The sequence below is a fragment of the Dipodomys merriami genome, unplaced genomic scaffold, assembly GCF_024711535.1.
Source record: "Dipodomys merriami isolate MVZ:Mamm:240054 unplaced genomic scaffold, mDipMer1.0.p SCAF_1, whole genome shotgun sequence".
Taxonomy (NCBI): Eukaryota; Metazoa; Chordata; class Mammalia; order Rodentia; family Heteromyidae; genus Dipodomys; species Dipodomys merriami.
Genome location: NW_027202270.1, coordinates 76,623,499 through 76,638,808, shown reverse-complemented (window position 1 = coordinate 76,638,808; position 15,310 = coordinate 76,623,499). Strand labels below are relative to the sequence as shown.

Genomic DNA, 15,310 nt, shown 5'->3' with positions numbered 1-15,310 from the left:
TGTGTGTGTGTGTGTGTGTGTGTGTGTGTGTGTTTTCTTTCCTACAGCACCTTTCATCTGAGTTTTTTAATGTGTTTTACCAGTTTTAATTAAGCTTCATTATAAACTTTCCTAATAGGGCCAATACATTTAACTCACTGGGAGCAAGATTTACCAACCTATACTCAAATAAGGAGATGAATGAGCTAGGAGTGCTAGGACAAAGATTTTAAAAAAGGATAAATGAGAACTGTTTGAAGGAAAAAACTGGTACATGTTGTATAACCATGTTTGTTGTTTCAGCTCATCTCAATGGATTTTTTTTTTTTTGAAGATTTGTGTGTATGTGCACATGCATGTGTCTGCGTGTCTCTGTGTTTGTGTGTGTGTGTGCTCGCGCGCATGCACGTGTGTCAGCTCTAGCTTTGAACTTAGAGCCTGGCCTACTCTCCTTGAGCTTTCATGCTCAAGGCTAGCACTCTACTATGTTGAGTCACAGTCCCATTTCCAGCTTTTCGGAAATAAGAGTCTCACAGATTTTCCTGCCCAGGCTGGCTTTAAACCGCTGTCCTCTTATCTCAGCTTCTTAAATAGCTAGGATTACAAGCATGAGCTACCAATGTCCAGGTAAAGATTTTTTTTTACTAGAATGTATTAATTTTATAAGGGGTTTTATGACATTTTAGTACATACATACAATTCACTCTAATCACACCCCATCTATCATGCCCTTTCCCTGTCTCTTCATTTTCAGCAGGCTTCATTGTTCTGGTCTCTTTCCCACATGCATATAAGAGTGCTTCCATCATGTTCATGGGTATTCACCGTCTCTGTTATGGATAGTTGTATTTTTTGTACTTTTTTATTTTAAAAACACTGTACAGAGAGGTTACAGTTACATGAGCAAGGTAATGAGTACATTTCCTTTCGAGCATTGTTGCCTTCTCCTTTGTTTTTTCCTTACCATCCCTTCCCTCCAACCTCCACAACTACACTCTACACCCCTGGATAATTTTAATTAATGTTGTTCAGATATCAGTGGCCAGCTGCAGGTAAATTTGTTTTTTAAAAAAGATCAATTTGTTGATAATCTCAAATTTAATTAACCTACAATTTTTAGAAACCCCTATATTTATTCTGTTCTCCCACAAATCTTAAGAAAAACAGGAGTATTATTAAGATAATACCATCCATATTGCTATATCTTCTTCTGGTTTGTGTATTACTAGTTAAGTTGAGCTGAATTTATTTTTTCTTCCATGTTGTTCTGCCTGTCAGAATATTTTGTATATCCATTTTATTGTAACAGTAAAGGGCATGAAAATGTTAATTTTATGTGATGTTTTAGATACCTGCCTGTCTTTAGTCTTTTATAAATATCTTATTGATTAGTTATATAGTAGCTAAAGTAGGATATTAACCATTAAGATATAAGATGATGCCGGGCGCCGGTGGCTCATGCCTGTAATCCTAGCTACAGAGGAGGCTGAGATCTGAGGATCACAGTTCAAAGCCAGCCAGGTAGAAAAGTCCGTGAGACTCATATCTCCAATAAACCACTAGAAAACCGGAAGTGGTGCTGTGGCTCAAGCTGTAGAGTGCTCGCTGAAGAATGCAGGAACAGCGCCCAGGCCCAGAGTTCAAGCCCTATAACCGACAATATATATATATATATATATATTTATATTTATATATATATATATATGTACAAGGTGAACTAAAAATGAATAGAATTGTAATTCATTTAATCAATACCTTTCAACTATTCTGAGCTGTTAGATACCCAAGCACAGGTACATTCACAGACATTTTCACTAGCATTTAGACTAATGACTCTCTAAGGTTTTCAATACAGTATAACCTCAGTTTTTTGAAATCTGTATCTGATGGTAGAAATCTTTAGGAATATCTTTATGAAGTTAATCCAAAATTTGATTTAGCTAAAATAAGATATACTTGAAAAAGTGAAGATTAATTATAAGTAAGCATTTCAGATCATTGAAGTTACACTGTATTTTTTTTAATCATCTTCTGAAATATGAGGATGTTTGTAAATCTGAAAAACATAGAGAGCTGCTCCACATTGAATAAAAACACCTTTTCCTCATAGGGAAATTACCCATTCCCTCCTTGAAACAGTGGTGTTGTGGATGTCAACAACCCAGTTGTTGGGGTGTCTCAATGGAGCCATAAGTTGGTGATCACAGGGCAGTACATTCAAGCACCAATTTTAAAAAATAAAATAAAAAGAGGGAAGGCAGTCTTAAGATTAGCTGAGGTGCCTGCTAGTACCATTTATGTGGAAATCCAGCTGGTCTTAGGAGAGTTGCCAGGCCCATAGTTAAATCCTAGAGTGTATTTTGAATAACAATTTCTCAGTCAAGGACAAACTTCTTGGATAAGAAAATATGACTTGGAATTGAAGATATAGGTCAAATGGTAGAGGACCAGCTGTGATTGAAAAAGCCAAGTGAGAAAGGGAGTTCCTGAATTCAAGTCCCCTGTGTGCACGCGCGCGCACACACACACACATAGAGAAAATGTGACTTTGCACACACACACACATAGAGAAAATGTGACTTTGCACAGGTACGTAAAAAGTAGATGATATAGATAAGTGAACAAATTTTGTAACAAAAATAACATAGTACTATGGTCAGAACTAAACAAATAATCTTCCAAGGCCCCAAAGAAATCACTCTTCTCTTTGTTTTTGTCATGAAGTCATTTAGCCTTCTCCTTTACTTTTTTTTTTTTCTTTGTCAGTTGTGGGGGCTGACCCTACCACTTAAGCAACAGTGCCACTTCTGGCCTTTTATGCTTATTTGGTGCTGAGGAATCCTTTACTTTTATATATAACTTCTTAGGGGTATCTGCTGTCTTTCTTCATTCATTATTTTAAATAGATTTCTTAAACTCACTTAGGTATTTATTATTTTTAAACCTTTTGCATAATTTCCAAGAGTCTATTACAGCACTTCATTAAAATTTCATTAACTAAAAACCTATATTTCACAGGGATACTTTGATCCAATATATAGTGAAATATCTGATTTTAATTTGCTGAAAATGTTACCACTCTGGTTTCTCTTTTTCCAATTTCTCATTAGCATCAATTAGTTATACAAGGGAATTTTATTACTTGGGTTATGATTAGAAATTTAGAGTATTCCTTATATATGATGTGCATACATATAAATGTATATTGAACTAGATGAAAAAAGACTACTTTGGCATTCAATTTGATTTTCTTTAGAACTTTTTTAAAAAAATTTATTATAAAGGTTATGTACAGAGGGATTACAGTTATAAGTAAGATAAAGAGTACATTTCTTTCTGGACAGTGTCACCTTTTCCCTCACTGTCCCTTCTTCCCTCTGTCCCTACCCACAAGTAGCTCATTTTCAATACTGTCTAGTGAATACCACTGCATTTGTTCACATTTTGTCCCTCCATTTCTGTACCCCTCCCCATACCCTCCCAAAGGCAGATAAATGAACAAACAAGACAAAAAGAAAACAAAATAACAACAAAGATAAAAATCTCCTGTTTCGGGCTGGGAAGGTGGCTCAGTGGTAGAGCACTTGCCTTGCATACATGAGGCCCTGGGTTCAATTCTTCAGCACCACATAAGGAAAAAGAAAAAAGCCAGAAGTGGCGCTGTGGCTCAAGTGGTAGAGCGCTAGCCTTGAGCTGAAGAGCTGAGGGATAGCGTCCAGGCCCAGAGTTCAGGCCCCACGACCAGACCCCCCCCCCAAAAAAAAATCTCCTGTTTCTATTTCCTGGAGTTCATTTTGATAAATATTACTTTACATGATCAGATGCACATAGGCATTGTGTTCTTCTCCTGTGTTCTTATACCTGTTTAATGTAATTTATATATCTTATTTCAAAATAAGATATTGAAATAAGATTTCATAATACAGTGATTTTATAATACAGTGATATTAAGTCACAAAGTATTGGTTGAAATTTCCTGTTGCAGCTGGGAATATGTTTTAGGAGGTAAATTTTTATTTAATTTTCTATGGGCTTATAACCATGTGTCTTGCAGAATTTCTCTTCTAAAAAGATAAATATGTTATAAAGTACATTGTTTTCATAATTATTTGGTTACAATATTAACCTCTAAAACATAACTTTTTTAATCCATCTCATTTAATGTAAAGCATAGCTATGCCCTATAATTAAATAATTTTGGTAGCTGGACACCAGTGGCTCTTCCCTGTAATCCTAGGTACTTAGCACAGACCTACAGGTTCATGAGTTTTGGCCAGCCCAGGCAGAAAAGTTGTTAATTCCATCTCCAAAGTAATCAGCAAAATGTAGGACTGGAGATGTCGCTCATGTGGTAGGACACCAGTCTTTCAAGTGTGAAGGTTTGAGTTCAAGTGTGAGGCCATATATATATATATATATATATATATATATATATATATATATATATATATATATATGATAAACTCTTGTACTACTTTACTGTGTTTTTTTAATCTTCATGTAGTTACTTAAGTCATTTGAACTTCAGTTATTTCAGTGCTTATGAAAGCTTCAACTGACTGTTTAAATGTTATATCTGTGGTAATATCTGTGGTAATTCATCTTGAGAGCAACCCTATTAGATGGGTACAGTATTATTGCCATTTGACTGATGAGAATACTAAGGAGTACAAAGGTTAAGTACCTTTATGGAAGTCCTAAAGCCATTCATGGTGAATATTTGAATCCAAGCAGTCTTACTCTAGAGCTGATTGTATATAGCCTCAGTCATAATGTGGAATAGTTTTTTTTTTTTTTTTATGAGATTATTGCCAGCTTGAAAGGAGATACCATAAGTATCTCTTAATGGTACTAACAAGTGGTACTTTTATCACTTTTTTTCACTTTTCTAAAATGTTAACATTGTACACTATTTTTTCCTTTGTTTTGTTCTTGTAGACCTGATCAGAAATTTAATGAACATATTAAGGATGATAGAGGTGAAGACTTTCAGAAACGATATATCCTTAAGAGAGATAACTCTAGCTTTGACAAGGATGATAATCAGGTAATCCAGAAGAAATAGGATGTTTTTATAATGTAAGGCTTGCACTAATAGCTCATTTTCCCAAGAACTATTTTCTTTTCTTTAGATGAGAATACGTTTGAAAGATGACAGAAGAAGCAAATCTATAGAAGAAAGAGAAGAAGAATACCAGAGAGCTAGAGATCGAATATTTTCCCAAGATGTATGTGCTAACTTATATTTAGGACTTCATATTAGAATACACTGGAGTTGCACTGTAGGCTCTCACTCCTACTCTAATCAATTAATCACATTGATTTTTAACCACATTTGTTACACGAGGTCACCTTTTAGAAATATTGAGAAGTCTTGATTATGAAAATAATTGTTTTAGAATACCATAATGAAAAAATTTATAATTTTATAGAATTTTTATAGAATACTACTTTCCAACAATAGTATAAGTTTTACAAAAGTTGGATGCAGATGGACTGCAGGAGTTATTGAAAGAATAGTGGACTGAGGATATATTTGTATAATTTCTTTCAAGGTTTCTGACAGCTTGAGGTTTTTGAGACATTGGTAACTCTCTAAAGAACCTAAATTCTGCTTGTTTATAATGCATTTATATTCTTTTAAAACAAACAATTGATTTTTTTAGGTTAATAATCATTTTATATTTTATAAGTGATTATATGAGAGCAGTTTCTAAATGACTAATTATTTATATGTATTTGCCAAACAAAAGAGAATCAATTCATTAAAGCACTTGTTCTTTTTAAGGATATATGAGTGTATATAATGCATTACTACCACAACAGGTAGAAATATTTCCTGTGCTAAAACAACAAAGATTGGGGCTAGGAAGATGGCTCAGTGGTTAGAGCACTTGCCTTGCATGCCTGAGGCTCTGGGTTCGATTCCTCAGCACCACATAAGTAAAATGAAAAAAGCCGGAAGTGGCGCTGTGGCTCTAGTGGTAGAGCGCTAGCCTTGAGCTGAAGAGCTGAGGGACAGCGCCCAGGCCCAGAGTTCAGGCCCCATGACCAGACCCAAAATACATAAATAAATAAAATAAAACAACAAAGATTAAACATAAATTTTAGAAAATCAGTTAAGAGTTTATAGGATTTTCTGGGAATGATATCAGCGCTGGCCCCCAGTTGCTCACACCTGTAAACCTAGCTATTCAGGAGGCTGAGAATCTGAGGATCACAGTTCAAAAAAGTCAAAAAAGTCCATGAGACTTATCACCATAAAACAAGAAATGGCACTATGGCTCAAAGTGGTAGTGTCCTAAGCTTGCGCCAAAAAGCTCAGGTACAGTGCCCAGGCCCTGAGTTCAAGCCCTACAACTGACAAAAAAAAAAAAAGTATTTATAGCATTTCACAAGTTGTATTGAGTTCTTACAGTTAAGTGCTTGTGAACAGTTAAAAACTAATATGTCCCCCACAAAAAAAAAAAAAAACCCTACATGGTCAGTATTATATTATTTTTATTTTCTAAAATGGAAACTGAAGCACCCGGAGACTAAGCAAAACAGCCAGAGTTTGAACACACACATAAAAATGGCAGTTGGGATTTCATTCTAAATTTGCTGAACTCATAGCCTACCCTAAATATGAATTTTCATCACTAGTTTTTAAGGTAAATAATGTCTCTATACTTGATAAGTAATCAAATAATAGCAATATGGTATGTGGTTTGTAGAGAGACATGAAAGTGTACTAGAAGCCAGATGGTGGTGGCTCATGCCTGTAATCCTAGCTACTCAGGAGGCTGAGATCTGAGGATTGTGGTTCAAAGCCAGCCTAGGCAGGAAAGTCCATGAGATTCTTACCTCCTATTAACCACCTGAAAACTGGAAGTGGCATTGTGGCTCAAGTGGTAGAGTGCTAGCCTTGAGCTGAAGAGCTGAGGGACAGGGCCTACGCCCAGAGTTCAAGCCCCATGACCAACAAAAAAAAAAAAGAAAGAAAGTGTTCTAGAGGACACAGTAGAGAAGCAACATAAACCAGAATCAGGGAAGGAGGGATGAGTGAACTTCCCTACACAATGAGCTTAAAGTAGAGGATTAGTAAATACAAAAAGCTAGAGGTAAAAGAGAACTTTCATGTGAAAAATGAAATGAGTTGGAATAGCCAGATTCTAGCTTGGCTGGTATCAGAAGTAAGAAAAGAAAGTTTCAATAGAAGAAAGGAAGAAAAGGAAAGAAGGAAGGAAGGGCCAGCGCTGGTGGCTCACTCCTGTAATCCTAGCTACTCAGGAGGCTGAGATCTTCTGAGGGTCACGATTCAAAGCCAGCACTGGCAGGAAAGTCCGTGAGACTCTTAATTCCAATGAACCACTAGAAAACCAAAAGTGGTGCTGTGGCTCAAGTGGTAGAGCACTCACCTTGAGCTGAACCTTGAGCACAGGGACAACGCTCAAGCCTAGAGTTCAAGCCCCACAACTGACCAAAAAAAAAAAAAGGAAAGGAAAGGAAAGGAAAAGAGGGGCTGGGAAGGTGGCTCAGTGGTAGAGCGCTTGCCTTTCATGCATGAGGCCCTGGGTTCGATTCCTCAGCACCACATAAGCAGAAAAAAAAAGCAGGAAGTGGCACTGTGGCTCAAGTGGTAGAGTGCTAGCCTTGAGCTGAAGAACTGAGGGACAGCGCCCAGGCTCAGAGTTCAGGCCCCACGACTGGACCAAAAAAAAAAAAAAAGAAAAGAAAAACAAGATAGGTCATATAATAGCTGCTAGTAGCTTTAGATTTTATTGAGCCATATAGCCTTAATCACATCTATTCAAATTTGATGCAAATCAATTCAGATATCACAGCAGCCATAAATAACACATAAGTAAATGGTCATAACTGTATTCCATTAAAACTTTGTTTCCTCAAACAGGCTGTAATTTTCTCTAATGAACTACAAGTTGAAAGAAGTGTAATCCAATTAACTCTTTATAGAGAGATTGCTCTGGCTTTTTTTCTTTTTCTTTTTAAATTTTTAAATTTTTATTATAAAAATGATATGCAGAGGAGTTACAGTTTTATAAGTCAAGTAAAGAGTACATTTCTTTTTGGACAGTGTCACCCTTTCTCGCCCTCCCTCATAGTTTTTCCCTCCTGTCCCTATCCACAAGTTGTATATAGTTCATTTCAACAAGAGTTCCATTTAACAAAGCAGTTTATGACTATAGTGTATCTTGAACAGTGTCAACATTCTCAGAGAAGCACTTCTGAGTCTGGCTCCTTTTCTGTAAAATCAATTAAAAAGGGAATGTTTTGGTACCTGGAAAACCATTTAGAATACTTTATGATAATACAAACAAATCATCATTGCCTGACTTAGGTTCAACAATAGTAACATTTGACCATATGCTCCATTAAGGACTATTGTTATATCCATAGGAAAAACACTAGTGATCAATTATTTAAGAGAATGAAGTAGAATCTGCAAACAATTCCTTCAATATAATAAAAGAAATTAGTTGCTTGTTTAAAAGAGAATATTTGAGCTGGGCAGCAGTGGCTCACACCTGTAATTCTAGCTATTCTGGAGGCTGATATCCAAGGATCATGGTTCAAAGCCAGCCCAAGCAGATATCTTGAGAATCTTATCTGGAGTTGTGACTTAAGTGGTAGAGCACTGTCCTTGAGCAAAAGAATCTCTGGGATAGTGCCAGGCCCTGAGTTGAAGCTCAAGGACCAATATAAAAGAAAGAGAGAGGGAAAGAGAATATATGAATATTAAATTAATTTAGGCCATAGAAGAAGTGCCTTCAAGATACATAAGCTTTAAAATTGTCATAATATTTCTAAGCCATAAAAAATACTCGATTATTGCCAGGCACTAGTGGTTCATGCCTATAATCCTAGCTACTCTGGAGGCTGAGATTTAAGAATTGCAGTTCGAAGCCAGCTCGGGCTTAATTTCCAATTAACCACCAAAAAGAGCCAGAAGTGGAGCTGTGGCTCAGGTGGTAGAGTGCTGGCCTTGAGCACAAAAGCTCAGAGTTCAAGCATCAGGACTGGCACCAAAAAAAATTCCATTTTCAATTTTTCATTCTTGTCACCAAGTTTGGACTTTTCGAGTGTTGGTACTTTTTAAATATTTCATTTCATTTTTGTTGTAAACATTGATTTACAGATGGCATTATGTATTTAACAGAAGCTCAACTTTTATATCTCTTCCTTCTTTCTAGTCCCTGTGTTCCCAAGAGAATTATATTATTGACAAAAGGTGAGGGAATTTTTAACATATATTTTGATACCTTTCTGACTGAAGCTAATAAAAATAAAAATGTCTTATTAAAATGCCAACAGAATCCAAGACGAGGATGCTAGTAGCACCCAGCAGAGGCGCCAGATATTTAGGTATTGGAAACGTGTTTTCAGTACAGTCTTGGAAAAATTAAAGCATTTCTTTACTTTCTCCCCTCCCCCATAAGCTTTTGAAAGTTTTATTTTTTAATTACAGAGTTAATAAAGATGCTTCAGGAAGATCAACAAATAGCCATCAAAGCAGCACTGAGAATGAGTTGAAATACTCAGAACCACGACCTTGGAGCAGCACAGATTCAGATAGTTCCCTCCGAAACTTGAAGCCTGCTGTAACCAAAGCAAGCAGCTTTAGTGGAATCTCAGTCCTGACAAGAGGTGATAGTTCTGGAAGCAGCAAAAGTATAGGCAGGCTTTCAAAAACAGGTATGATTATCTACCTAGAACTACATTGTCTGACTTTAGTTTGCCTAATGTCTTATCTGTTTAGCATTTTGATTATCCTGAAGTATAACGTCTGTTATACAACTGAGGGAATAATATATTTATACTCATAGTCCTGTCATAGTGATAGATAAAAATTCCAGCTAAAGTAAAAATTACTCTTAACTGTGACATGAACTTAATCACGTAGGTTTAATGACTCATAATCTCTTCTCTAAGTGCCGCAAGGTGATTGGAAATCCTTCTTTGCTCATCTAGGACTATATAACATTGATTGCATTTTCCATGATAAAGTAATTGGCCATTCTAAGAGTGAATGAAATTACTGACATATTTTTAATGAATTTAAAAACCAAAGAAAAGTAATAGGACTATTAAATAAATGGAAAGTTGAATAATCTCATTATTCTCAACTATTTTGAATTTAGAATATATTGGTAAACGTTTCTCTTTTCATTTTCACTAAATTCAATACTGAAAAATCTCATTTGTCTTTTAGGACTCTTATAAACCTTTATTTTTATCCCAAAATAAGCCTAAAAGTCAGAAATAGCTATTTCTTCTTAGCATATTTGAGTTAGACTACACATGGTATTGTGTATGTAAGATTTGGAGGGTATATTTAAAGTATTTTTAATTACATGATTATAGTTAGTGCTTTTATATGCTAATGCTTTTGAATTACAGTTGCTACCTTCTCACTTAAAATATGGGTATATTGCAAATGTTTTAATGGCTATACCAAGATGTTGCTAAAGATAGTCAAATTTTTTGGAATCTTAAAAAATCCCATATATGTCTTAAATACATATTAACTGGAAATACGGCCATTTGGTCATCATAACATAAAAAAATACTCTTTCTGTATCATGAGTAGGTTATGCAGACACACTGCCAAATAAAAAATGGTTTAAAACATGAGTTATTCATCTTCAGAGACAAAAAAATAAATATTTGTAATCCTTTTAACAGGGAAAAATGATGCTTAATTCTGAGAGTCAGTTGCTAGAATTCTTAACAAAAGTGATTTTGATACAACTTAAGTAGAATCTATCTTTGAGAAGGTAATAGTGTATCACAGTTGTTTATTTCACTTATTAAAGATTCTCTCCCAGAGTCAACTCTTATTAAAAAACTAATTTACTGTGTACTTTATCAAAATCTTTTCCTATCTTCGTTGTCTCATTGCCACTGTTAGCCATTATGCTGAAATTTAAGACCGCTTGCAGACCCTGTATAATACAATAGAAAATGAAAAAAGATTAGGCATAAAAGCACTCAAAATTTTATTGTCAAATTTATTCAATGGAAATTTTAAGCTTTAATATACGTATCTGAAATATTTTTCATGCTATTGCTTTTAATAAAAAATTCAAAGTGAGTTTACAGGACAATGTTATGATTGTAAACTGAGAAATGAAATTCTGCAATAACACTTGACAGTTATTTCTCTTACTAGAGAATTTATCATTTCTGTTATTCCCTACCCTATTCTTAATCTTTCATTGTTTTTATAGAGAAGGGTTTCTGATATAAGAGGTTTGGGGCATTTGCCGTGATAAGTTCTTTTTCCTGGGGGAAAATTGTAATCTGTATATTCCTAAGTATTAATCTAAAAGGTAAAATGTACATAACTTTGTCCTTTTGAAAATGTGGGTAATGTGCTTTCTTGTGGCTGACTGTGGCTGCTGTTATAAACTTGCTTAAGTTGCATGCTTTGGCTATGACTTTTCTGACAATTGATGTGATTTGTTTGCTGCATTAAACTTGTTTGTGTTTGGGAGGGTAAGGAATATTAGACAGTAAATCAAAAATAGCCATTGCTTTTATGTGGTAACTGCATGTTATGCAATCTGAATTTTATTGTTACATTTTTTTAAAAACATGTGTTTTTATGTGAGGTTTAAAAAATCCATATTTTTCATTACTCCTTCCCTAGGTTCTGAGTCTTCTGGTAGTGTAGGGTCATCTACGGGCTCTCTTTCTCACATCCAGCAGCCTCTTCCAGGTACAACTCTCAGCCAGTCTTCTCATGGCGCACATGTCGTCTATCCAACTGTCAGCACTCATAGTTCTCTTTCCTTTGATGGTGGCCTAAATGGGCAAGTCGCATCTCCTAGCACTAGCTTCTTTTTGCTTCCCTTGGAAGCGGCAGGCATACCACCTGGCAGTATTCTGATCAACCCACAAACAGGTTGGTATCCAGAAAAAGTGTTTGTTTCAGCAGAGATATGAGGAATTGTCTGAAAACTTTTTAAATGTATTGTCTATGTATGTGTTCTAAATGATTTTTAATGATTAATGTTTGTCTGAGAAACTTAAATATTTATGCTAGAAAATATTCAAAAGACATTTATTTTGGAAACATTTTTAAGAACAACTTATTTCTGAAAATGAGACAACTGCCTTTGAGAGAACTTTATTAAATACCAGTTTTGTTCTAGAGAAACAGGATTTTATGAAGAATTGAGTAAGCAGCTCTTAATCATTATGTATGAATTAAATAATATCCTTTTTTATCGCCAAGTAGTATTTCTTATATGTCTGTCACCCCTTAAAGAGACTTTGTATTATTTAGCAGGCAACATGAATAAAGCTGCTGTTGATGTTTACCTATATAAAAGAGCAAAGATGTTATTTAGACAGTCTTTGTACTCATCTCACTCTTAAGTTATATTCATAGTCTTTATCTTTTTCTTTCTTGGATAATCAACGTATACTACAAAAAATTACCAGTCTTTTTTTTGTCAGTAGTGGGGCTTGAACTCTAGGCTTGGATCCTGTCCCTCAGCTCTTCAACTCAAAGCAAGCACACTACCACTTGAGCCACAGCACCACTTCTGGTTTTCAGGTGGTTAATTGGAGAAAAGATTCTCCCTGACTTTCCCTACTCGGGCTGGCTTTGAGCCATGATCCTCAGATCTCACCTCCTAAGTACCTAGGATTACAGGCATGAGACATTGGTGGCCAGCTTTAATTTTTGAACCTCTTATTTCACTTTTAAAAATCTAAAAAAATATAGAATGTTAACTATAAAATTATATGGAGGGCAGGGAAAGTGGCTCAGTGGTAGAGTGCTTGCCTTGCATGCATGAGGCTCTGGGTTCGATTCCTCAGCACCACCTAAGTAAAATGAAAAAAGCCGGAAGTGGTGCTGTGGCTCAAGTGGTAGAGCTCTAGCCTTGAGCTGAAAAGCGGAGGGACAGCACCCAGGCCCAGAGTTCAGGCCCCACGACCGACCAAAAAAAAAAAATTTATATGGATATATTTTGGTTTTAATCCCAATTTCTTGGTTATTTTCCAAAATGAAACGTTGCATTTTATAGTAAGTTTAAAACTGCTGAATAAATTTCCAGGCCAGCATTTTTTCTTTGAGCTAAAAATGTTCTTGCCCTATAAGACCACAATCCTGTAATTGAATGTCTTGGGCAAAATTGGTTTTACAATTCAAAATTATTCAGAAAATACCTTGAATATAAGATTAGTTTTGTAGGGTCTGTCTGGGAAAATGCACTATCACTAAATACAGAAGTAAAACATTTGAATATTACCTCTAAGTGGAAACATGAAGGTTGTAAAATACCTTATGTCAAATCTGTCTGTTTCCAAGTCTAAGAAAATCTTTTAATTTTTTTGATGGAAGTTTTGGAATAGCTGATAGATTTGTGAACATAATTTTTTAACTGATAATAAAATGACTTATTTCCAATCTCTGTTGTAAATGGCTTTTCTACTTTTTCAGGTCAGCCCTTCATAAACCCAGATGGGAGTCCAGTTGTGTATAATCCTCCTATGACTCAACAACCAGTTAGATCCCAAGTGCCTGGACCTCCACAGCCACCTCTGCCACCCCCACCACCTCAACAACCAGCAGCTAATCACATTTTCTCACAGGTACACATTCCCATGGTTACATAATACTGTGTTACCTCCTTTTGCATATTTAAGACTAATTTCATTAATTATAATTGAGATTGCCCAAATACATATCTACTGTGAACTTGTTTGAGTGCCCTTAACAGAAAAATACAAGATAAATTATGGTGTAGGAATTGTGGTTTCAAAAAAACCCACACTGAGCTATGATTGGAAGTTTGGACGTTTATTTCAAACTCCATAACTGATTTTCCTGGCACCTTTTTTTTTTTTTTTTTTTTGTCAGTCGTGAGGCTTGAACTCTGGGTACAAGCTCTTCAGCTCAAGGCTAGCGCTCTACCACTTGAGCCACAGCGCCACTTCCCGCTTTTCTCTTTTTGCTTATGTGGTGCTGAGGAATCAAACCCAGGGCATCATGCATGCAAGGCAAGCGCTCTACCACGAGCCACCTTCCCAGCCACCCACTTCTGGATTTCTGAGTGGTTTAATGGAGATAAGAGTCTCATAGACTTTCCTGCCTTGGCTGGGTTTGAACTGAGATCCTCAGATCTCAACCTGAGTAGCTGGATTAAAGGCATAAGCTACTAATGCCCAGCTATCCTGGCACCATTTTAAGTATGGCATGCAGGTGATTGATCATCAGATACAGAAATAAAAACTGAATGAATAAATGGTGCCAACAACTATCTTTTGTACATTCCAAGACCACTTATGGAATTTTCAAATAACCAAACAAATTAATGCTGTGGATTCCAATGTTTTCAGATCGTCAACATTTCTTAAACATACAGTTACATAAACCAATCACTATGTGAATGCTGTTTTGCATTCAGGCACAGTCTACATAGGAAAATGAAATGAGGATACTTTTTTTTCTTTAAATGGTGTCAGATTTTCACTTTAATCAATTATTCAAGGCCAAGGTTCTATTTACTATTGGACACTCAGGATCATTAATTCGTACTCTTGGTTCTTTTGTCCCCCAATAGACCCACATTTTATTTTGTTTGTTTTACATTAAAGTTTTTTGAAAAAAAAGTAATATCTTGAACTGAGGGCTTGAACTCCAAGACTGGCCTTCAACCACTTGAACTGTGCCTCCAGTTCTGATTGTCTGAGTTAACAACATATCAAATAGACTGTATTCAGACTGTATATATCCCGTTTTCCTCCAGTTAGTTTGTTCATTTCTGGTTGAGAGATCTGAAAGGAACCAGAGGCTACTCTATAGATTGTTCTGCTTTAACTTCTTTTTGGTGTTTTGCTTTAATGTGGATTAGGTGCTAAATTCTAAGCCGATGTGAGCCTTTGGGGTTGTTTTGGGGTTTTTTTTCCTTTTTTAAAATAAAGCCATTGTTTATTTTGTGATAAAAGAGTAGCTCATTATAAATTTTACCAGAAAAATTTATCTTTAGATTATTCTCTGAGCAGTCTTACTCCATTAGCTTATCGTGCATTTTAAGTTACTTATTAAAAGGTAGAGCAAAGATTTATGCATGTACATTTTGACCAAAAGTAAGAATTTTCATCATGTTTGATTCTCTATATTCCTCATCTGTTTATTTATCTGGCTTTCTTTAAGTCAGTTAATCTGATTGTCATCTGTAGATTACAATAATGTTTAAGCCAGATACATAGGATTGGAAAATTAGATGTCAGTGTTAGCTTATAGACAATCAGTTATATTCCCAAGGGGTAGAAATGATTAAAACTTATTTATTACCTAACTCATGTAATTGTA

At 35.5% G+C, this 15,310-nt stretch overlaps 1 protein-coding gene across 9 annotated transcripts in view; it reads left to right on the top strand.

Moving 5' to 3' along the window:
* Nucleotides 1-15,310, top strand: part of R3hdm1 (R3H domain containing 1) — a 102,528-nt gene that overhangs the window by 25,098 nt on the left and 62,120 nt on the right. For 6 of the 9 annotated variants that reach the window (XM_070023956.1, XM_070023920.1, XM_070023947.1 and 3 more), the window contains 7 exons: nucleotides 4,918-5,026; nucleotides 5,112-5,207; nucleotides 9,174-9,211; nucleotides 9,295-9,345; nucleotides 9,449-9,675; nucleotides 11,633-11,887; nucleotides 13,436-13,587. In XM_070023956.1, coding sequence (XP_069880057.1) covers nucleotides 4,918-5,026; nucleotides 5,112-5,207; nucleotides 9,174-9,211; nucleotides 9,295-9,345; nucleotides 9,449-9,675; nucleotides 11,633-11,887; nucleotides 13,436-13,587 — 928 coding nt within the window. The remainder of the gene's footprint in view (nucleotides 1-4,917; nucleotides 5,027-5,111; nucleotides 5,208-9,173; nucleotides 9,212-9,294; nucleotides 9,346-9,448; nucleotides 9,676-11,632; nucleotides 11,888-13,435; nucleotides 13,588-15,310) is intronic. The other 3 variants (XM_070023973.1, XM_070023964.1, XM_070023931.1) reach the window with 2 other exon arrangements.